We start from the raw sequence: 25,856 nt of genomic DNA, 5'->3' as shown, positions 1-25,856 counted from the left end.
TAGCACGTGATACATTTACATACGTATTACACATTCATGTAAGGCACAGGTTCTCAAACGCTGTTCTCAGGACCCCACACAGTGCATGTTTTACAGGTCTCCTCACAGAATCACAAGTTAAATAGTTAGCTCCACCTGTGCACCTGCCAGGTGACCCGGAAAAACATGAACTGTGTGGAGTCCTGAGGACCGAGCTTGAGAAGCCCTGATGTCAGGCATAAAGAACCGATGGACTCCATATAGATGTAAACTCATATCAATGCCAATTCCTGTGTTTAATATTTCACCTGCAGTGTGCTAGAACCTGCTAATACTCATTATTCAGAGAGTATTTATACAGTATTGGAGCTTTAGAACTATACACTCATTACTTGACATTCAGCTGTGTTAGCCGTTATGTGCCAGTCCCCACTGGTTAATAATTATCTAACTTTTTATTGTGTATTTTGGTTTTGTTTACTGAAGCATATTAAAGCCATGATTTCATTAAATATGTAATTAGAGAAAGTAATACTATGGTAAAACACTACACATGTATTTGTAAATGAAGCATATTCATTAGAGACATGACGGGTAGGTACAGTAGTTCTTGAAACTGGTTTTGAACACGATGGATAATCCGCACTGGATGGTGTGGCTGCAGAAAGTCTTCTATCCATGTTTGGCTATTATTGGCATCCCATGTAAGTAGATATTGCAGTGTTCTTTGTCATTATTATTATTTTAAAGATGTAATTTTAATGTAGAAGTGTATGGAATATATTATCACCTATGTCACTAGTATAAATTGTGCAGAAGTATCCTCCCAAATGTAACCTACATACTAGAATTTGTAGTGGTGTTACTGGGGTAAAAAAAGGAATACTTTTCTCCTATTTATTCCAAGATTATAGCTTATCTCTCATGGGTGCAACTGCAATGTTATTTTTGTTCATGCCTACTTCAGGATTTAAGATAATTGTACATGTGGAATTAGATATTTTCTTTGCCCCGTTATTGATGGAGCTGTATGCTTCATGTTTCGATAAAGGGGAATGTCCCCAAACCATGATGGAGGCCAGAATTATACTCCTGCATAAACAAGGGAAAGATCCGATAGATCCTGATGCGTATAGGCCTATCTCGTTGCTCCCAACTGAGGCGAAAATACTGGCAAAGGTACTGGTGACAAGGTTGAATAGACACATAGAAAAAATTATCCACCCAAATCAAACAGGTTTCTTACCCGGCAAGTCAACATCGATAAATATAAGGAAGGTATTTAGGCACCTCCAGATCACACAAAATATCACAGATAGATCAGCAATAATGTCTTTGGATGCCATTAAGGCATTTGATGCAGTTGAATGGGTGTATTTGTGGGAAGTTCTGAAGGCATTTGGATTTGGGTCAAATTTCATTAGATGGGTGCAAATATTATACAGCAGACCTACTGCTAGGGTTTCGGTTAATGGCTGGACATCCGCTGCCTTCCCCCTCTACCGTGGGACAAGGCAGGGATGCCCACTGTCTCCAAGCCTGTTTTCTTTGGCAATTGAGCCTTTGGCATGTGCCATAAGATCTTGTCCCGGAGTAGATGGTTTTGAAGTGGGGGTGCACATGGATACAATTGCTTTATACGCGGATGATCTTCTGATCTTCCTACGCAATTTTGTAAAATCAGCACCTATGGTGCTGGATCTGATTAAAAAACATGGCGAGCATTCGGGGTTTGGGATCAATGCGAGTAAATCCAGCATAATGGCTTTGAAGCAACAAGACGTGAACGTACTGCATGAGAAACTATCTGTTAAGTGGACCGAATCCTTCAAGTATCTGGGGATTTGGATCTCAAGAGATCCATTTGAATTTAGCCAATTGAATGTGCAACCGTTGTTGGATTTTATCGCATTGAAATTCAGAACCTGGAGCAAACTAATGCTTACAGTTACAGGCCGGGTAAATCTAATAAAGATGATTGTTCTGCCCAAGGTTCTGTATGTCTTGCAGCAGTCGCCAGTATATTTGCCAGTATCACTATTCCAAAAACTAAATAGCCAAATATCATCGTTCATTTGGAACAATAAAAGGGTTAAAATACAACTGAACACCTTAATGCAGAAAAAGGAGCAAGGGGGAATAGCAGCCCCCAATTTTAGATTATATTATCTAGCAGGCCAATTGATGCATTTAAAAGAGTGGGTAAGGGAAGAAAGTGGTAGTAGCCTAGTGAAGGCCCTGATAGCTCAGAGAGAGATAGAGTGTACACCACTTCAGTACCTACTGAAAGGAGGGATAATCAGTAGCGACCCACCATTAGTGGTGCAGGCGGTGAAAATCTGGCGTGAGGCCAATAAATTGGTTAAATTTGGTGATACTGAAGTGGACCACCCCTTAACAGATTATAAAAACTTTAGGGAGCTGAGGGCCCTTCAGCTAGATGTAGCATGGGAACCATATGGAGTTATTTCAGTTAGCCAGCTGTACACCCCACTGGGGATGAAGTCCTTTACACAACTGGCCGAGGAGTTTGCAATTCCAAAATCTTTCTTCTTCCGGTTCCTACAATTAAGAAGTGCTCTAGATGCGCAATTTAAAAACAGAATCCCAAACTTTTCAGTATCCCCAATTAAGAAGGAACTAATGAAGGGGGTTAAAAAGAAAGGCATATCCAGGTTGTATGGGATGTTAATGGAAACAACGGGAGCAGAAGTATTGGATAAACTTAGTCAAAAATGGGAAACCGATGTTGGGTCACTCACGGCAGAAGAATGGGTGATGGCCAAAGCCTCTGCACAATGTGCGACAAACTCGATAAAAATGCAACAAGTGCAATTATATATCTTGCATAGATCTTATTTGTCTATGATGAGGTTGGTACAAATGGGGGCTAGGACATCCCCCCTATGCCCTAAGTGCGGTAGTGAGATAGGGTCATTTTGGCACCTGATCTGGGAGTGTAGAATTTTGAAACAATTTTGGGGGAAAGTGATGCATACGCTGGTTCAGACCGGCATCCCCGAAACAACACTGAACCCTAAAAGTTGTGTACTGAGTATCTGTGTAGACAGAACAATAAATAAATATGATAAGACATACATATTTAATATGTGTGCACTTGCTAAGATGCTGATTGCAAGAACCTGGTTGGCCAAAAATGGCCCAGAATACACAGTATGGATAACACTGATTAATTACACAATAACACAAGAGAAATATATATATTTAAGCAGAAATAAAATGCATGTATACAATAGCATTTGGCACAGATGGTTAGAATTTAGCCAAGGATCACAGTAGAATCACAATATTAGTTAATAGAATATAAAACACGATCAATTTTTTTGTATAATATATAAAGGAAAAAAAAAAAAAAAAAAAAAATCACAATAACGAAATGAGTACTAGATAAACTATAAATGGAATCAGTAACCACACAGTCACAAAATCACACAGGTTGAAAAAATTGATAGATACACACAGTGAGATAGTAAAAGAATCAAGAGCAGCTAGCAGCCTATACTATAATGAACAGATACGTAAGGTTATCTTTGGGGCGTAATGTAGAAATAACAAAATGGGTGCGAACCACAGCTACACTGCACACACGAATAAGCCTCCCATATACACCATTAATATAGATTAATAAGGTCCTGCAACGCACCATGTCGGCGCCCTCTGGTGACATCCAAACGGGGTGGGTCACTATGTCCTTCTTTAGAAAAAAAAAAAATATGTTTTCTTATTTGTATTGGGGTTTTTGGGTATATGTATGTATTAAATGTAATGTAAGGTATGTGATGTGTGTCTCCCAGCTGCATTATGTTATAACCTGTATACAAGCTAAGTGCCTTGGTTTTTTTTTTCCATATGATGCTAAATGTAAGCTGGATTTTATTTGTTATATAAACAATAAAAACTAACATTAGCAAATAGCCGTTCTTGCGTATAAATCTTAAAGCGATGGGCATCATTTTGGCCACAAATACATCTTCACTAGGAAGGACAGTCCCAGGCTGTTTTTTCAATCCTGGGCTTTGGGATTGAAAAATGCTCAATTAGCAGCAGCAAAGAGGGATGGAGAGTGCATGGAATACTAAGGGGGAGGGTGGGTGGATAAAACAGGCAGGAGGGAAGTAGGGAGTGTGGCAGTTACTATTAGGTGGGTAGTCACAGACAGACTGGATCAGTGGCCTTTCAAATGTAGCCATCAGCCAATGAGAATCCTCTGTTTCCCTGATTGGTTGCCGGTCCACCAGCACTGATTGGCTGGTGGTGTTTTACATTTGAAATGCTGCTGGCCCTGTCTGTGTGTCCACGGCTGCCTGCCTAATCTCTATAGACATTGCTGCCACTTGGACCACACATTAGTCTCTTGTTGTGAGCGCTCAACTGCGCTGCCCGGTACTACTGTGCATGCGTAACAGAATCCTGTAAATCCCAGGATTAGAGGCTTCAATCCCAGGATTCAAATCAGTTGGGTCAGGCATCCTTGTGCTGCAAGGTGCATTGAGGCTAAATGTATGAGGAGACATCTGCAATTACTTCACCTATACATTACCTCCGTGTCTATACCAGTAGAGTAGCTCTCCTCTCTAGCTGAAATTACAGAGAATCTAGTCCAGGTGTTTCCAAACTGTGGCCCTCCAGCTGTTGTGAAACTAAACATCCCAGCATGTCTTGCCATAGTTTTAGCATTCCCTAATAGCAAAACTGGCAAGGCATGATGGAACCCTGTAGTTTCACAACAGCTGGAGCCCCATAGTTTGGACATTCCTGCTCTACTCGCTAGGTGACCCTAGTTGCTCTCTTAAGTCTGGTGTACAAGTGTAGGTCTTAGAAATTTTCCTGCTGGCTGTGCATTAAACACTTCTGCGCCCATTTCCCAGTGATTTGTGCAGTGCTGCTGCCGGTGAGGGACTCAGAAGAGGAATTGGAGAAAACATAGGTTGAATACACGGTGCACAAATACACCACTGGTACACCTATGACTTATGCAGGTTTTAAGGCAAACCAGGCTTGAATTTATAGTAGTTGTCTCCGATTAAAGAAATGACATGCCTATATTTGGAGGTATCTTTGTGGATAAGAAGCTTCATTGGAAATTAGAGATGTGCAGATCCGGATTTACCCAGATCTCAAAATGGGATCTTATTGGCTATCAGCTGTCACATGTTTTGGCTCCAAAACTTGTGACAGCCGGATAGTTAATAAAATCCCATTTTGAGATCCGGATAAATTTGGATCTGCACATCTCTACTGGAAATTCTCATCTATTAAAATATCATGTGGCCAAAGAGTAGCAATGATAAACGGGTAATAGTGACATTTATTTATTGTCAGGTCAAGAAAACCTGTAAAGGTTCCAAAATGTTGTTGTCAACAGCCTGGGTTGCCATCACCTCAACTTACTTCACATTGAAGACTATATCCCAAGCCAGTGGTTCCCAAACTTTTTCAGTCTAAGGCACCCTTTGGATTGAAACCCTTAATCAATTTAGTTGCTCTACTTTGAATCATTTCAAGTTCCAATATTCCCTTTTTATAGAGTGGTGACCAGAAAGTCACATAATGATTTTATACAGTAGCAAGATTGCACTGGCCTCCCTTGCCTCTATGCCCTATTTTAGGCACGCTAATACCTTAGTCCCTTTGCAGCACCGCTCAATGCCGAGGAACAGCAGTGAAGTCTACTCTCAATAATCACCTCGAAATTATTCTCCATTGCCGATTCCCTTATATTTCATCACTTTTTTTGGTGAAAGGGCTTTGGAGAAAAATGCCTCAAGGCGGCAAAACGGGCGCAGTTTCAACAGCAGAGTGGAAGTGGAATTTGCTGGTCCAGGTGTTTTTTCGCCATGGCAAAAAATTGTCCAATTTGAATAGGACAAAACCTCATTCGCTCTAAAGAAAAACTTAAGGGAATACTGCTAAAAATATTAATTAGGCCATCAGTATGTGTAATGGCTGAACTGGAAACTCTTATCAGTTTTTTATATAGCACATGACATAGCACTTTACAGAGAATATTTGGTCATTTACATCGGCACCTGTCCCAGTGGAGCTTACAATCTATTTTCCTACCTCATATACAAAAACACTAGTTATTATGTTAAAATAAATCAAATAACGTACTGGTATGTTATTGTATTGTGGGAGGAAATCCACACAAATAAAGAATATACAAATACAACACCCATATGGCCTTGGTGAAAACTGACTCAATGCTGCATACCTCCCAACATTTGAAAATGTGAAAGAGGTGCTCACAGACTTCGACTGAAGAGACAGGATTAAAGCCATACAATCGGCAGAAGGGAAATTACTACATAATCCAGCGGATATCGCTGAGACTTTTGCTCAGTATTACAAGAAACTATATAACCTTCAGTCTGACCCGTCTCTGTCCCAACCTACCTCCTCCACAATTTCCTCATTTTTAAAAGATATACATCTCCCTAATCTGTTGGCTGGAGATTTGGTCTCTATGAACTCTGAATGGACAGCTGAGGAGATAGACAGTTTATTAATACCCTGCCAACAAGTAAGGCCCTGGGTCCAGATGGATACAGAAATTCCTTCTATAAGAAATTTGTTTCCGACCTCTCGCCAACCCTTACATCGCTGTATAGAAACGCCTCAGAATCTGGAACTTTCCCGACGGAAATGTTACAGGCATGTATCATAACTATTCATAAACAAGGAAAATACCCTTCTAATTGCCCAAACTACAGGCCTATAGCTCGCCTTAATACAGATTTAAAAATATTCTCCAAACTTATTGTGAATAGACTATCCCCCCTCATACCTCAACTTATACACCCGGACCAAGTAGGCTTCGTCAATGGTAGACAGGCCTCTGACAACACGAGAAGAGTGTTTGTGTTAGCGGCGTATTTGGCAAAGGTGGGGACTGGGGCCATCTTCCTGAGAAAGTGTTTGATCACCTTCACTGGGGCTTTCTTAAGGAAGTACTCCTAAAGGCAGGCAATCTCCAATGGAACCAGACAGGACTGTCCCTTGTCCCATCTCATGTATGTACTAGCCATTGAACCTTTAGCGCAAGCATGTCCAACCTGCGGCCCATCCCAGCATGTATTGCCATCATTCTAGCATTCCCTAATAGCCAAATTGTGGCAAGGCATGCTGGGATGTGTAGTTTTAGCACATCTGGAGGGCCGCAGGTTGGACATGCCTGCTTTAGCGGCTCTTCTGCGACAATCTCCTCTCTTCCCAGGGATACGGGTAAATTGCACCCAACTCAAATGAAGCTTATTTGCGGACGATGTTCTCATTTTTGTTACAGATCCAGAATCCACACTCCCAGCTCTCCAAGATATGCTTAGTTACTACAGTGAAGCTTCTTATAAGCTCAATACATCCAAAACAGAAGCCCTGCCATTTAACTTAAATCCCGCTAAGTTGAGAACGCTGAAATCCCTCTATAAATACAAATGGAAAATGGACAGCATACTATATCTGGGCATCAATATCCTAAACAAGCGCTCTATAACAGCAGAGATTAACTTCTCTCCATTATTATCACAAATACAAGCCACCTTAAAAAGATGGAGTGGTTTAGAGATATTGGGTAGACTGGCGGCGTATAAAATGTCCATCCTTCCGAAACTGATGTATTTATTTCGCACCATCCCCTATCTGGTCCCACAGAAGTTTCTGGCTCAAACTTAAGCGGTCTTAGTGCGATATACTGTATCTGGATAGGCAAGCCCCCTAGAATAGCTTATAAGCAGCTTACCCGGACTAAAAAATTGGGAGGCCTAGAGGCTCCAGACATAAAGAAATTTAATCTTGCATGCTTACTGGCCCAAATAAGCGACTAGCCATTACCCCTGGGAGTGAAACAATGGGTGGATTTGGAGAAGGATCTTCATCCTCTATCTACCCTCACAATTCCCACTCAATGCAGACCCCCTCACAGAATCTGCTGCACACAGTAGCAGACTCCCTTAAGGCATGGGATACAATTGTAGTCTCCCCCAGGGCCGTCTCACTGCCTTCCCGGAAACTGTCCTTAGTAGCTCTCGCTGAAACGATCCATGATTTGAATGTCTCCAGATAGGTATCCTGCGGTATTACCACAGTTGCAGACCTAGTCGATGGTTCTAGAACAGGGCTGGGCAACACCGGCCCTCCAGATGTTGATGAACTACACATCCCAGCATGCCTTGCATCAGTTTCAGCATGGCCACATAGCAAAACTAATGCAAAGCATCCTGGGATGTGTAGTTTACTAACATCTGGAGGGCCGGTGTTGCCCAGCCCTGTTCTAGAATCACTCCCTTTGCTGCACTACAGACACAATTTAACTTACCCCATAGCGAAGTATTCACGTATTTACGTATATCTCATTGGCTAACTAGTTCTATTAGATAATCAGGACCACTATCCCTCCCTCCTCCATATTCTTTCCAAATTATCTACTTGCAATAGCAGAGGATCCATTATTTTTTGGTATTGATTCAAGATTCCGTGATACCGGGGAAATCTCCAGCCCAGTTGCAGTGGGAAGCAGATTTAAACTGTACTTTCACCCAGCAGCAATGGGAGGCGTTTTAATCCTCACACATGATGTCCAAATGCAATAACCATAAAGAAATGCACTTCAAACTCCTATATAGATTGTACTTCACACCAACCAAATTACATAGAATCTGGCCAGATCAATCTAAATTTTGCTGGCGAAACTGCTCAGAGCTAGGAGACATCTTCCATATATTTTGGTCGTGCGCCAAACTTCGCCCCCTCTGGAAGGCAGTCTTCACCTTTGCCTCCAAAGTGTTTCAAACTAACCCTAAGGAATCTCCCTCCATTGCTCTTTTTCACATTTTCCCTACAAACCTCTCGTGAGCAGACGGTTATATACTAGGCCACTTATGCATAGCCACTAGATCCGCAATAGCTCAGCACTGGAAAGACCTCTCCCCTCTGCTGCTGCTCAAAATTATCTGTAAAACCCATCTAGCTTTTGAAATGGACACCTTGGGTCTACCCTATTCAGTACAGTGCCAGCGCACGCAGCAGCGGTCAGAGCGGGTTGTCATGGAAACCTGCACAAACAAAGAAAAAGTGAAATAAGCGCAGGATAAAAACACCGGGGGACCCGGGACACAGCACATATGCATCAATGGGTACCCACTTTTTTAAAAAGTGCAATTTAAATTATAAAAGCAATATGATATGTTATATTTGACTTTAGTAGTATACATTCGCCTCTGCTAAGACTAAATATATACAACCTGCAGCCTTCTGGTGGGAGCCTCAGACAGGGCCAACATTGGGGGTATTCATTTACTGCTCCCTGGCCCTGGGGAGGCAAGTGGGAATCATTGGGGCAGGACTCGGCAAAGACATGCCTCTGACAGGCAGACTGGCGGCCAATCATACTTGACTACTCTCCTAGATTGGTGGGAAGGCATCTCTTGTAGAGAAGTGTCTGCAGTTCTCAGTAATGTAATCATAATATTGTGAGATTGCTTTCCCAATGACTGCTATAGTTCTTCTCATACAACCATGCTCAGTCCCAGCTTCTAGCCCAGGTAAGTTTATATTTTTGAGGATCTCTAAACTTCAGCAATGTTAAAGTTATTATACATGCATTATGAAGTAATTTATGTATATTCATTGAATTTAGGCATGTTTTTAATTTATTAAACAAGACAAAAAAAGGGGGGGAGTACAGCGCTAGGTTTAACTGAAAGAAGTGTACACTACCACATGTACATGAGTATATAGCATTTATTGTACAAAGAAATAAATGAGAGCTCTCATAAAAACATATATAATATGTAATAATAAAACAATGAATAAAAGCAATCAATCAAAGGCTCTCTGAGGTGAGTATATCTCCACAGTGTATGCACCAGCACATATATAGTTACCAGAGGGAGACGGAGAATGTGTGCGATCTCCTTGGTGATTTGGCTGCATTAAGTGAGTCCCAATCCGGAAAAAATGCCCAGTAGGTCCAGGGATCAAGTTGAGATGGTTTAGGCAGTCCTTAAGGTATATGAATACCAGGCATGATGTTGCAATGGCTGCTTGGAAATGTAGGTCCTGGAGGGGAATGAACTGGTCCGGAAGTAAAGTGCAGGATTATAGTGCAGTCTTAGGTGGTGCAAACAGGCAATAAGGTGCAGTGGAGTGATATGGAGGCTGCTCAACGCGTTTCGACGCTAGCTTGCGTCTTCATCAGGAGCTGGGGTATACCCCAGCTCCTGATGAAGACGCAAGCTAGCGTTGAAACGCGTTGAGCAGCCTCCATATCACTCCACTGCACCTTATTGCCTGTTTGCACCACCTAAGACTGCACTATAATCCTGCACTTTACTTCCGGACCAGTTCATTCCCCTCCAGGACCTACATTTCCAAGCAGCCATTGCAACATCATGCCTGGTATTCATATACCTTAAGGACTGCCTAAACCATCTCAACTTGATCCCTGGACCTACTGGGCATTTTTTCCGGATTGGGACTCACTTAATGCAGCCAAATCACCAAGGAGATCGCACACATTCTCCGTCTCCCTCTGGTAACTATATATGTGCTGGTGCATACACTGTGGAGATATACTCACCTCAGAGAGCCTTTGATTGATTGCTTTTATTCATTGTTTTATTATTACATATTATATATGTTTTTATGAGAGCTCTCATTTATTTCTTTGTACAATAAATGCTATATACTCATGTACATGTGGTAGTGTACACTTCTTTCAGTTAAACCTAGCGCTGTACTCCCCCCCTTTTTTTGTCTTGTTTACTAAACAATCGGGAGACGTACACACTCCCTGTACAGCAGCTTTGGTTGTGCCCGTGGTTCTATCCCCCTTCTTTCCTTATGTTTTTAATTTATATAACAAACCAAAGGAAGTTTTGCCTACTAACAACAAATGCTTGTTTTTTAGTCAATATTGTTAAATTTTATTTTCACTCAAATAGTCAGAGCCAGACTGGGACTTTAAAGCCAAGTTTTGTATGCAAATTGTATTTGTTGGGTTTAATGGCACCGCTGGCAGTGGAAGCTACAGTAAATGTAGAGTAAAGTGGCACTGTAGGAAGATGTGTAACTGAGGCAGCGCGCAGTCTGTACTTTTGACCATTAGCAGTTCCTTACCTCTGTAGCTACACCATCACGGTGTAGCTACAGAGGTAAGGAACTGCTAATGGTCAAATATTTTGTCAGGGCACATCCTGCTTTGCAGCATAGGAAACGCATCATTGTCTCAATGGGGACCAAATAAAAATGTAATTCTTGGAATACATATATGAAATCCCGGCGGTCGGAATCCCGACTGCCAAAATCCCGACAAGGGGGGGACGTGGATCGCCCCCCCCCCCCCCCCCTTGCGGGCTCGCTGCGCTCACCACGCAGCGGGCCCGGTGCCTCGCTACGCTCGGCACACTAATTTATTCTCCCTCTATGGGTGTCGTGGACACCCACGGAGGGAGAAAGTGTCGGGATTCCGACGTCTGCATTTTGAACGCCGGGATTCCGACCACTGGGATTATAACTGCATCCCGTCATTCTTAACTAGAAAACGATGGATTTTACACGTTTAAGCAAGTGGTGTTTTATAGAGGCCCCTTAAATAAGTGATGCAACCAATATGCTCCTTAGACTAGAAAAGGTTGTGCCACTCTGGATTAAACTGTAACATGCAGGTAAAATTTAATGAGGCCCTTTAATAAAATAATAAATAATGAAATTGGGCATACACTAAATATTCAAATATACAAGCACTGTTCTAGAAAAGTACATGGAAATTGTGATGACTTAGGTCAGGAAACAGGGGTAAATTACCCCAAATGGGGTAAAAATTTAAATCCTGGGGGTAATGGACGGTCGTGCTGCCGAGACACAGCCAGGCATAAATATGAATCTATATGTATGCCAGGCTGTGTCACTGCAGCACGACCGTCCATTTCCCCCGGGAATTTCATTTAATTGCATATAGAATCTATATATAGATTCTATGTGCATGCGTGGCTGTGTGTGTTACAGTACTGTAATGCAGTGCGTCAGGCCCTTGTGTATAATGCACTTCCCTGCATGATGCCCCGGGCCCTACCTCCAAGTCTGCCTGATTCTACAATAGAGTCGACTAGTTGCTGCGCCATCTCGGCAGTCTGTATTTTTGCTGCGGTGCAGAGTTTCTTTGCCTGGTTATAGGCTCTTGTCAAGTCTCTAGTCTAAGGAAAAAATGTACACAGACTGTCACTATATCATCTTGAAATACTGATACTGACTAATAGTTGCCTGGACCTCACATTATCAATGGCTCTACCACACACAGCCATACATGGTAATCATCATCAATTGCTGCCAGGCTGTGTACCGAAGTAGCCGGATATATCATTCATTTCTGGAGGTACAGTGTGTGTATTACAATTATATGATTTCCTTCCTTTCAAATCAAGGGGGTAACGTCGGCATATTTAAATATATTTTGGGGTAAAAGGTAAAAAGTTCCCTGACCCCTGACTTAGGTCTATCTCTTTTAAAATGCTCTAGATCAGGCTTTCCCAACCACGGTCCTCAAGGCACACCAACAGTGCAGGTTTTGTAGATATCCAGGCTTGAGCACAGGTGACTTAATTCGTACCTGAGTGATTCTGATTAAACCATCTGTGCTGAAGCCTGGATATCACTAAAACCTGCACTGTTGGTGTGCCTCGAGGACCGTGGTTGGGAAAGCCTGCTCTAGATACTGTATGTACGTAGTCCTCACTTACCTTGTAGCTTATTCTTCTAAATCTTTCTTACTTTATAGCAAACCTACTAACGTTTTTTATATTCTGGAGAAGAAACTGTGGGCTCTCACCATCTTGTCGTTGCTACATGATGGCAATCTCCATGGCTGATACAATGGTCATCATTCAGATTGTTATCCTTGAACTGATCCTTAAGTACCACACTCCAGAACCCTTCTGGAGCCAAGTTCCTTGGTGTATGATCCGGGATGTGCTAAGTTATGGAGCTTACAACTCTTCTGTCTGGATGGTGGTCTGCTTTACCATTGAACGGTTTATATCAATCAGATCTCTGCTTCAGAAACCCAAGTGGTGTACTAAAAAATGCACGCTGTATGTGATAGTATCTGTTTTTGGCTGCAGTCATCTGCTGGCTATACCGTATTTCTGGTCAAATGAGTCAAGACCACAGAATGGGACTGAAGTCTTTATATGTGTATACAATGATCGGCTTCCAAAGCTATACGTGGAAATCTTGGTGTGGTTTCAAACCACTCTCGTATATGTCATACCATACATAATCATTTTTACACTTAATGGAATAGTTTTAAGGCAAATCTGCCAAAGCAACAAAGTTCACTGTGAAGTGCCACCAAACCGCAATAGGCATTCATCAATTGTTCATGTGAAGAAACAGAGGCTGAAGTCCATGGTACTCTTAGTGACTGTTTCAATGACTTTTGCCTATCTGTGCACCATGCGATTTGTTACCCAAATTATAATCAAGACAGTTCACCTGAGAATAAATAGAGATGACTATAGTAAGAGCATTAATATTGCTGCAGACATTGGAACCATGCTTGACCTTACGAATACTGTAGTTAACATGTATCTGTATGCTTGTACCCAACATAGATTTCGAAAAGAGATTTTACAGGTGGCAAAAACTTTGATAAGCCCATGCAGGAAATGCAGGACTGACAATCCACAAAGTAATAGCCCTATGATCCCTCACATCTGTTTCATAAAGTGCTACTTTAAGTGACAGAACTTCCATATTTAAGGCCCCCATACATGAAGGACAAGTCGGACCCAATTTCCCTTGATCTCCCTCGGGAGGGCTGATTTGGCACTGGATGTGCAATTTATTGCATGTACTCCTGGGGAGCTGTAGGCAGGGAATAGGCTGAAGGGGTGGCTGGGGGCAGGAGAATTAAAAAAAAAACCTTACAAATGAATGGGCGGCCACTGATTGGCCAAGAGAGCTCTCTTAGCCATTCAGCGACCCTCCATTCAATTGTAAGGGAGTTTTTATATCTTCCGCCTGCTGCTGCAACAAGGGATGCAGAGCAGGGAGAGCACCTCTCCTGCCTGGCACTTCCCTGCTTTGCAGATAGGTGTGTGCTAGCGATGCAGCACCGCTGTCACACATCTACGCACCTGATCGGATATGATACATTGCAGTGGCTAAAAAGCATTTGCGATGTGCTGCTGATGGCTGCACATTTGTTTTATCTTATGTGCAGCCTGTTTGATGGTGTATTGAAGGTCATAATGACGATTAGCTAGTCCCTATTTCGGTGTTCATTTCCTGCTAAAGCTGGAAAGGTGTGTCAAATGGGGGGGGGGGGGGGCAGAGCTGTGAGGAGAGAGAGCAAGATAAGGGTTCCAGTATAGGGGAGGGGGTGATGGTGTTACAGATTATGTGGAATTTGAAGTTGCTGGGTTAGGAAGCAGGAAAGTAGAACTGAGGGTGGAGAGGGGAGGAAAGAAAAGGGGAGAAAGTAACAGGAAGGAGAGGGATGAATCAGATAAAAGCATGGAGATTAGGTCCTAGGTTGGGCTCAGCCCAAGGAAAGAAGCCATTCCCTGGCAGGGCGCCAGTTTGTCATGGCATGTACAGCTACAGAGGGGTCTCAGTGCCCAGACTACCTCTGCCATTGAATTAATATGAAGTGGGGTTCCTGAGAGAGGTTATGCAACTTGTTGCTGGTGGGGCAGGCCCTAATGAAAATTCACCCCTTGTACCTGTCCATCATCCTATTGTGCATGAGTAATGCTGCTCATGTTAGTCCCAAGTACAGATTTTTATGGCTAGGAGGCACCCTGCACCTCTGTTGGCACCTGAGTTTATGTTGAAGTGGCTTACAACCATAATTTTGCATATATCCCACAACTCACATTAGACAACATTGCACCACAAACAATGCAATGCCGTCAACGAATTTCCTTGAACTGGCTGTCCTTCTTGACAAACGATATAGTACATGCACATTAAACGACATTACTAACGATATCGTTCAGTGGCCACATCAAGGAGTATGTTATCATTGACAATATAGTCAGGATTTAGCTGCATGTACAGTAGGGCGGAGTGAAAAAACTGAAATTGAGAAATTCAAAATCGGCTAGTGTGGAAAAGTTGTGACTTGACTTGAATAAGAAACGTGCAAAAGCATTTTGATCTGAGTCAACATCTTCTGTTCTGGCAAGAGGCCTGAAGTTTCACTTTTTTGGTGAAAATGACGAAAACTATGAAGATGCTCCGATCTAGTTAAAATTATGTCAGGATGTCTTAGAGTGGTTCATTAATATACTTTAGCATAGTAAAAGAGAGTACGAGCTTGTCCTAGTGCAAAGTGAATGACTTTGGTGGAAGAAAAAATCCCTAATAATTGACCCATTTTCATGGTCACAATTGTGAATATTGTGTTTTCTCCTGAACGTGTTTATAATAGAAGAAGCACAAATACTCTAAATGGAATTTCGGTGACACTGTGTGAAATATAACACTGCATAATAGCCCTTAATCAGACCTGATCCCAGTACAAATTTGTTCTCAAAATGGGCAAAACAAATGCTGCATTGCAGGTGGGGCAGATGTAACGTGCTGAGAGAGTTAAATTTGGGTGGGGTGTGTTGAAACTGAAATCTAAATTACAGTGTAAAAATAATGCAGCCGGTATTTACCTTGCACAGAAACAAAATAACTCACACAAATCTAAAGGTGGCCATACATCTACAGATCGATTGTCAGATTGGGCCGGTTGGAACAAACAGCTGGTAATATCTGAATGACAGTTTTTCAGCATTTCAAAGCAAATGGTCAACTGTCATTTGCTCTCATCTTTTACCAGGATTTTGTTCCAACCAGACAGATCGGACAATAAATCTGTAGATGTATGGCCACCTTAAATCTCTCTGCACGTTACATCTGCCCCACCTGCAGTCCAGCATTGTTTTGCCCATTTTGAGAACAAATTTGTACTGCGATCAGGTCTGATTAAGGGCCATTATGCAGTGTTATATTTCACACAGTGTCACTGAAATACATGAAATTGGATTTATGGGGGGCGTGGCCTGACGGGACTCGAGAGAGGACGCTACTTACAGAGCTCCTTATCTAAACCCGCTAAATTTACTATTCCCACTGCCTTAATCCCCATCCCTGCCACCCTTACCAACAAACCATCCTCCTACCTGCACCCCGATACTGGTGGGCTTGAGCTGCGGAGCCGGGGAGCGCTTAACAGCGTTCCTGCGGGTTGCGGCCTTCCCACTGTCCTGAAGCCGGGGCCTCGATTTTGGTGCTCCCCCGCCACGTCCGCCCGACGAAACGGAGCATCCCCCGCCACTGCTGATCTACAGAGCTGCCTGGGCATAGGCACACACAGCCGGCGCCCTCTGCAGCTATCGCCGACGAGACCAGACAGGCACTGATCAGCTCCAGAAGGCCTGCATTACAGCCGGAGCCGGGGACTCGCCTGGAGAGCCCAGCCGCAATCGGAGCTCCGTGGCGTGGAGCGCGCACCATCCCACTCGCGCTGGTACCTGGAGACTGCCCTCAGCCCCCCACACAGCCGAAGGTGCCCTCCCCAGGCTCAGGAGCCAGCTACCTACAGAGGCACTACACCAGGTGAGGGAGAAGGCTTCCCTGTTTCATTGCAGGGACGGCGGCCATCTTTTTGGTGGTAAAAATCCCTTGCTCTCTCTCCCCTCAATATCCACCACCTCCTGCACTGCTGCTGCTGCACTCAGACCCAGCAAACCTGGGTGGCCCACAGCTGCACAACCACCCAGTTAGCACTGGCCCTGCCAAAACACCATAAAACAAATAAATTCAAGTTATAAAAAATAAATAAATAAAAAAAAAAAAATATATATATATAAAATATAAAAAAAAAAAAAATATTAAAAAAAAATAAATAAAATAAAAAATATATATATATAACTATCCTGCTGCATCCAGCACACCTAGAGGCCACCCCAATTGCAGAACCCCCATCTGAACTCCTCCTATTGAATACGACCTCTGTCATCTTCACAGTCCCGCCAATGTAGCCTAGATGAAGTCCTCCCACCACCCATGGGTATGATGCATATAGGATACTTTTAATCCAATAGATACTGTGCTTTAGCCTTCGGCCCTACCAACCTATTCAACACCAGCCTGAGTGTGTGAGATACGATCATGCCACCCAAGAAACCCAGAGGGGTCCTCCCTCCTAGAGTGACCTTCCCTACTCAGAAAACTTCCACTGTGTCCAATGCTGTGTCAGAGAACTCTCCAAGCCAGCCGTCCAAGACAACTGCCCTCCACCCCTCCCCATCAGCCTCAGGGTTTGATCCTGAATCAGATGCCCCCCTCACCGTGAAAACACTCTACCAAGCACTGGCTACCCTCAAATCTGAACTATCACAGGACTTCACGTCTGCACTCCGTGAGGTCAAATCAGATGTAAGAGCCATTGGAGAGCGCACTGACCATCTGGAAAAAAAGCTGGAAGAACTTGTCTCTTCCCATAATGATCTCATCACGGCTCATGACCAACAGCAAAATGACCTTGATGCCTTCAAAGACAAGATGGCTGACATGGAGGACCGCTCCAGGCGAAATAATATTAAGATCCGTGGGATCCCCGACTCGGTAGCGAACGCTGAGCTGGAGGGTTATGCTCTCTCGCTATTCCACAGACTCCTCCCCGACTTGGATCGTAGAGATCTTATGATCGACAGAATCCATCGACTGCCAAGACCCCGCTCTATTGCTACCTCACTTCCCAGAGACACCCTCCTCAGGGTGCACTTCTACACGACGAAGGAACGCATCTTGAGGGCAGCAAGGGAAGCAGCTGGATCGGATACTCTTGGAGGTCTTCAAATATTCCCAGATTTCTCCGCTCTCACGCTCGCCAAGAGAAGAGCCTTATTCCCCATCACATCAGCTCTACGATCTCAAGAAATCCCATACAAATGGGGTTTCCCTGTCAAGCTAATTATCTCCCACGATGGATCGACCCATACAGTCACCTCGCTGGACGAGGGAGTAAGGCTCCTTCTGGATTGGGACGTCTCGGTGGACCCCCCTACCGGAGTAAAAAAGAAGCATTCAGTCCAACCAGAATGGGCGGTCACTTGATCAGTCCCCCTGACTAATGTTGTTTATTGCAGTTAAGTTGGACTACAAATTGCTGGGACGTTCTCCTGGCGGTGCGGATCCCCTCGTCGGGTTCTTTGGTCTATGTAAGTGTATGGTATTCCCAGCTCGGTTGGCTGGAGGCCTTTAATACTATATTGTAGACCATGTTTACATGTTGAATATCTCTTGAATTTTTTTATTTCTCTGAAGTGTTTTTTTATCACACTCTCTATAGGCTATATTATGGTATGTTTATGTATCCTAATTCTTGTTCGTTTACTATACTTCCCATGGGTGGTGGCGCGATACCACATGCCACCCCCCTCTTTAGCACTACTGCAAGTTACCCCTCCCCCTGCAGTAGTCACTCCGTCCCGATATACTGGGATGTTTTGGTTTTTCTCACCCCCCCTAACTCTATCCCTCTTATTACCCTCCCTTTGGTCACTGGTCCCCTTAGTCAGCTTAGTGTTACAACATGACGCCTCCTCAGCCCCCAATTACTACCTGGGTTTAACACATCTTTCCATAGCACTGTCTCTAACTCCCAATGACTCAGATACTCTCTCTTAATGTGAAAGGGCTGAATTCCCCTAACAAAAGGCGAATAGCATTGAACTTCTTTGCAAAACAGAGAGCAGGCATTGTCGCCCTTCAGGAGACCCATTTTTCTTCTTTAAAACCTCCCTTACTTAAAGATAAACAATACCCTGTTGGTTTCTTTGCCAACGGCCCCTTTAAAAGGAACGGAGTAGCAATATTATTTAATGCGTCTCTGACTTTTTCACTACACTCCCAAGTCGCAGATAAAAATGGTCGCTACCTTATCCTAACGGGATCCCTTGACGATAAAGAAGTTACCTTAGTCTCCGTTTATGCCCCAAACTCTAATCAGTTGCCCTTCCTTCGTAAACTCTTTAATGAAGTCCAGAAAGTCCGTAAAGGCCAACTCCTTCTTCTGGGTGATTTCAATCTAGTGTTAGACCCTAAACTGGATAAATCTCTTAACTCCCCCTCATCCATATCCTCTCATCTCAAATCCACTTCATTAGAATTTCGTAATCTTCTTACAGAATTTGACATATACGACATTTGGCGGGTACATAACCCCTCTGGGAGGGAATACACGTACCATTCCCCAGTACATAATTCCTATTCCCGTATTGATTATATCTTATCCGATAAATGGACGCTCCAGCAGGCCAAGACGAGTGATATTCTCCCCATTACTTGGTCGGACCATGCCCCGATCACCATTCGTTGGAATTTCCTGAATCACCCTCCCCATAACCGCCCCTGGAGACTACCCCCCCATTTACTGACCGACCCGACGTCTAAGAAATTGATAGAAGACTCTATGATACAATTCCAACAATTCAATACCCCCCATGACACCTCTATACTAAATCATTGGTGTGCTATGAAGGCGGTTACTAGAGGTGTTGCCATTCAGGCAAGTTCTAGACTAAAGAAAGCACATCAACAAAAAGTTGCAGATCTTGAGTCCTCCATAAAAGATCTAGAGAACCTGAACAAAAAAAACCCCTCTAAAAAGCTCAGAAAACAACTTACTGAGACTAGAGCCCAACTCAATAAACTCCTCCTCACACGAGCACAGGCCGCCCTGAACAGACTCAGACAGAAGTTCTACCTAGTAGGAAACAGAGCTGGGAAAATGTTAGCCCGCAAACTCCGCACCCAACAAACTCGAAACAGAATACAATACATCAAAACACCTACTAACAAGAAACTCTCTAACCCCTCTGACATTTCTAACCAATTTGCTGCCTTCTATTCGCAACTTTACAATCTCTCTACAGATACCACCACTCCTCAACCCACCCTTCTTACTATTAACTCCTTTCTAGCTGATCTGAACCTACCCTCCATAACACATGATCAGTTAGAGACCCTAAATGCCCCATGGACACTGTCCGAAATCGAAGAGACCATTAAAGCGCTTCCCAGAAACAAGGCCCCAGGTCCAGATGGGTTCACCAATGATTTTTACGCCCTATTCCAAACCCTACTCGCTCCCACTCTTCTGGAGGTATTCAACGAGATCGCAACTAATGGTAATATCCCAGCGGAAATGCTGGTGGCTCAAATTGTTACCATTCCTAAACCAGGGAAAGACCCTTCCTCCTGTCAAAATTATCGCCCCATATCTCTACTGAATGGAGACATTAAAATTTACGCTAAATTGGTTGCCTCCCGCTTGAATACTTTCCTCCCCTCCCTGATCCATCCGGATCAGGTGGGATTCGTCCCTGGAAGGCAGGCATCTGATAACACCCGTAAAGTATTTGACTTACTCGATTCACTCCGGAAAGATCAGGGCCTCCTTCTGTTATCACTCGATGCGGAGAAGGCCTTTGATCGCCTTAATTGGATTTATATGCGAGAAGTTCTCCTTAAATTTGGCCTACGAGATAGGATCCTCTCAGCGATACTAGCTCTCTATAGTTGCCCATCCGCCAGAGTTTATAGCAACGGGTTCCTCTCCAACCCTTTCTCGATTCACAACGGGACTCGTCAAGGCTGCCCATTATCCCCTTTGATCTTTGTGCTATCAATAGAGCCACTAGCAGCCAAAATACGAGCAGAAGCTAACTTCCCCGGGATGTCACTAGGCTCAACTCCGCATAAACTCTGCATGTTTGCAGACGATGTTCTTCTGCTGGTCTCTGATCCATTAGTATCTCTTCCTTATTTACATAAAATATTAGACTCATATTCCCTGGCGTCCTACTATAAGTTAAATACTTCCAAGACTGATGCACTTCCTATAAATCTAGACCGCGTTATAGGTACATTACGCTCCACATATCATTACAATTGGCAAACATCTAAAATTCGATACTTAGGCGTCCAAATCCCTCCCTCTTCCCCATCAACCTTTGAGGTTAACATTCCTGACCTTCTAAACTCGATCACTAATCTATCAAAATCCTGGGTCAATTATGATATCTCCTGGTTGGGACGAATAGCAGCCTTCAAAATGTCCTTGCTCCCCAAACTCATGTTCCTCTTCCGTACTATCCCTTACTCCCTCCCGAAGAAATATCTAGACAAAGCCAATTCTATTATGACAACTTACATCTGGGCATCTCGCCCCCCTAGATTGGCTAGAACCAAAATGTGTATGTCCAAACAACACGGTGGTATCAATCTACCCAATTTAGCACTATACCGCGACGCGGCCCTACTAGCCCAACTGGGACACTTTTTCCCTCACCCCTCTAGAACGAGTTGGGTAGAGATAGAGGAATCGACCTGTCCTAAATTCCCCTTATGCGACCTGTTTTGGATACCCCCTAATTTACGACCCAACACCTCTAAGCTCCTCCCTTCCACCCGAGCTTCCCTGGCTATATGGGACAAACTGACCAGCGCTATCTCTAAGGACTTCCATAACTTACCGTTAATCTCCCTCTATACGGTGGCCCGCATCCTCCCCAACCTCAATGCGCCCAAATGGATTAAACTGGGTATTAATAGACTAGGTGACCTCCTGGACGGCCCTCTCCTAAGACCCTTTACAGATCTACAGCAGAGTTTCTCTATTCCGGACTCAGATATCCTGCAATATTACCAGATTAGACATTGGTGGACTAGCCTCTCTATCCCCTCTGTTACACTATCACCTACTCTTCTGCGGTTAGTTAATAGACTTCTTGGGGGGGTACGTAAAGGAGAGATCTCGTTCTGGTACAGAACCCTAGTAGAACTGATACCCTCTCCTATGACTAAAGCACAAATTAGATGGGAATCTGACATAGGCCAAACCCTGCAGGAATCCCAATGGGAAAAAATCTTTACCTCTTCGTATAAAATGTCTAGATGTCTAAACCATTCCGAAATGCACATTAAACTACTCCATAGACTATACCTCACACCAGACAAGTTACACTCAATTTGGCCGTCATCCTCAAAATTCTGCTGGAGATTGTGTGGGGAGGTGGGCCATCAGTTCCATATGTTTTGGTCTTGCCCTAGAATTAAGACTTACTGGGAAGCAGTATTCGACCTAATCAACAAGGTGCTGGGCATACTCCTCCTACCTTCCCCACTCATAGCCCTTTTAAATTACTTTCCCAACACAGTTCCCTCCCATCTCCACTATGTACTAGGCCACATATGTATTGCAGCTCGAGCTGCGCTAGCTCAGGCTTGGAAGCAGTCTACGCCTCCCTCTCACCTTAGAGTTGTGCAGAAAACCCACACGAATTTCCTAATGGAGACAGACGCTCCCCTAGACCTTCCCTCTCCACCCCCCTCTTCAATTCGATGGAACCCCTGGAGAGAGTTCCTAAATACGAAAGAAGGCGCTGAGCTTATAAAGCACAGTATAAGTGACTCTTCACAAACCTCCACCTCCGCACCCTAGTGAGCGAAAGTTGTCCCTTTACCTATCCTAGGATCCCTTATCATGACTCATGCCTGTTACCTCTCTGTCATATACTGTTGTACTGCACTGTAAAGCCTGTATATTGTTTAATTTGATATGTAATGTATCGATAACTATTACTGATGACCAATTACCGAATGTTTGTATGACGGATTGTTATTGGACCACCCCCCCCCCCTCCCCCCTCCCCCCTCCCTTTTATTTTTTCTTTATTTCTGTTATCCCCTCCCCTCCCCCAGATTCTGTATAACCTGAAAATTCTTCAATAAAAATCTATTGAGTTAAAAAAAAGAAATTGGATTTATGCTGCTCTCTTTGCAGTGCATATACAAAGATAGACAATCCTGTGTATATAAATAAGAAATAACTGTTGCAGTCTGTTATTGAAAAACAGTAACTGTTACAATAAGTATTACAAGTAAGTGTAAACTGTCTAATGTATCATTTTACATATCACTTCTGTTTATTGACAGAAAAACAGTGTTGCATCCCCTATACTGGGAACATGATTGGGCTGCATCACAGCATATAATTATGCCAAAGATAAGCCAATATATTAACTGTTAAATACGTTGAAGTGTATTATGATGTAATAAATTGTAAGCTTGCAGCAGGGCCCTCTAACCCCCAAGTCTGTCTGTCATTACCCAGTTTGTTTTATCACTGTCTACTATTGTAAAGCGTAAAGGAATCTGCTGAGCTATATAAGAAACTGTAAATAAATAAATAAACAAATACATCTAATGTTTAGGGGGGAAAAAACAAGAACATTGATTAAAAAAATAACAGGTTAATCATTCTATGAGTGGTGTCCAGCAGTACATATATGCCAATCACTGTGTTCATTTCTAGGCAGCAGGGCTGTCTTAACAGCAGTGTGGGCACCTGGACAAAGCAATGCACTGGGGCCCTTACCCATTCTCCCCTCCTAGGGGTGGGGGTTGCTATCAGCAGCAGCTGTGATGTCCCACGGGTGGCAGGGGGTGCTCTATCTTCCATTCAACATGTAGGACCTGGAGCAGTAACTTCTGCTAATTACTCCTTTACTGCACAGGTGGTGGGAGGGTGAACACTAACGTGTGGAAGGGGGCACTGAGCTGTATGAAGGGTCCCTTGTAAATGACTTCCAGGGAGGTAGGGGGTGTTTTATACACAGGGGACGGTTGGATAATGGAGTGGGCTTAATATTCGTCATTTTCCGGTGGAAGGGCAGCTTGTTTGACTGCAGATATCGCCATTATCTGGAAATAGATTTCTTAGCCTAGTATAAAAACCTAAAGTCCCAACTTTCAGGAGGTGCTGGGAACTTGGGTATCAGAGATCAGGAGCCAGAGCAATCCATTGACAAAAATATAAAACTACACCAGACGTTTGGAGCTGGAGCAGGGACCGGCTGCTTGAAGGCTGATATCTCTGGTTCTGGGCATGATAGAGACAAGCCGCTAGTGTCAGAGAGAACCTGAGAAATATGACTGAGAATTGTAATTAACAGGTTGGATGTGGACTGCTGCTTTGAAGTTGGATATCTGTAGTTCCCCAGGGCCGATTTACAAAATTCTGGTATCCCTGGAAAAAGGGGATCCTCAGCTATCAACATAGAGCCCTTATACGCCTGGGGCCCCTGGGCAAGTGCCCATTAAGCCCATACAAAAAGACAGCCGCGCTAGGCAGGATTGATCAGCAATACTTATTACAGCATAATGCACTTTAATGTATTTAACTGTTAATATATTGGCTTATCTTTGGCATAATTATATGCTGTAATGCAGCTGCAGGTGGGGCAGATGTAACCTGTGCAGAGGGAGTTAATGTGGCCATACATCTACAGATTTATTGTCCGATCTGTCTGTTTGGAACAAAATACTGGTAATGGATGAGAGCACTTTGCTTTGAAATGCTGGAAAACTGCCAAAAACTGTCATTCAGATATTACCAGGTATTTGTTCCAACCAGCCAGATCTGACAACCGATCTGTAGATGTATGGCCACCTTTAGATTTGTGTTGAGTTATTTTGTTATTTTGTTTCTGTGCAGGGTAAATACCTGCTGCAATTTAACTCTCTCAGCACGTTACATCTGCCCCACCTGCAATGCAGCATTTGTTTTGCCCATTTTGAGAACAAATTTGTACTGCGATCAGGTCTGATTAAGGGCTATTATGCAGTGTTATATTTCACACAGTGTCAATGAAATTCCATTTAGAGTATTTGTGCTTCTTCTATTATAAACACGTTCAGGAGAAAACACACAATATTCACAATTGTGACCATGAAAATGGGTCAATTATTAGGGATTTTTTCTCCCGCCAGTCAGTCACTTTGCACTAGGACAAGCTCGTACTGTTTTTTACTATGCTAAAGTATATTAATGAACCACTCTAAGACATCCTGACATAATTATAACTAGATTGGAGAATCTTCATAGGTTTCGTCAATTTCACCTAAAAAGTGAAACTTTAGGCCTCTTGCCAGAACAGAAGATGTTGACTCAGATCAAAATGCTTTTGCACGTTTCTTATTCAGGTCAAGTCACAACTTTCCCACACTAGCCGATTTTGAATTTCTCAATTTCAGTTTTTTCACTCCGCCCTAATGTACAGATGACAAGGGGAGGTTGATAACGACTTGCGGGAGCGAACATCATTAATGATGTAGTGCGTACACACTAAACAATATGCACATAATATTGTCAACTATATTGTTATTGTGCATATTCTCTAAAAAAAAGTTGTCTGATGTGTGCCCAGCTTTAGATTGTAAGGTTCTTTTGGCAAAGCCATCTAAACCTTTTTTACAGTATGTAATATAATTTGCTTATTGAATATTATGTTAGCACTTTATAAATAAAAGATAATAATTGAATACAATTTGGTTGCATGATTATTTTCTTAATGTATAGTGTGCATATGTTATGGCTTTCTAAAGGTTAATAATAATGTTGATATTTGCAGTGGCTATTAAAGGTATTCTCCCCCACTTTTTCATATTTTGCTGTGTAACAAGATATAATCATAAAATCTATATATATAAAAATTGATGTGTGTATGGACTCCAAAACAGTCTGACCGATTTTGAGGACATTTTCAGGCAAGCTTCAGATTAGCCCAGCGGGTGATCCTGTGAAGTTTTTTTGGAGGGGGATTTGGCAATTAATTGATCGCGCCACGAATGAGATTTCCTTCCCGCCGAACTTCTGTCAAATGCAACTGAATATTCAAGCCGTTGTCGACAACATATTCCTAAATCTAACAACCAACTACAAAAATCCGGATTGGTTGTGTGAACGTGCAATTTTGGCACCAAAAAATTATGATGTCAACAAGCTCAATGAGCAA

At 43.1% G+C, this 25,856-nt stretch overlaps 1 protein-coding gene across 1 annotated transcript in view; it reads left to right on the top strand.

Moving 5' to 3' along the window:
* TMEM183A (transmembrane protein 183A) overlaps window positions 1-14,309 on the top strand; it is a 37,410-nt gene extending 23,101 nt beyond the window's left edge. Inside the window, exon 8 of the mRNA XM_083172695.1 lies at window positions 12,773-14,309. Coding sequence (XP_083028821.1) covers window positions 12,773-12,784 — 12 coding nt within the window. The 3' untranslated portion in view covers window positions 12,785-14,309. The remainder of the gene's footprint in view (window positions 1-12,772) is intronic.
* Window positions 14,310-25,856: the final 11,547 nt, after the last annotated feature.

The sequence above is a fragment of the Crinia signifera genome, chromosome 2 (genome assembly GCF_055691185.1).
Source record: "Crinia signifera chromosome 2, ASM5569118v1, whole genome shotgun sequence".
Lineage (NCBI taxonomy): Eukaryota > Metazoa > Chordata > Amphibia > Anura > Myobatrachidae > Crinia > Crinia signifera.
Note: the sequence above shows the minus strand (reverse complement) of the source record. Positions and strands in the feature narration are given on the sequence as shown.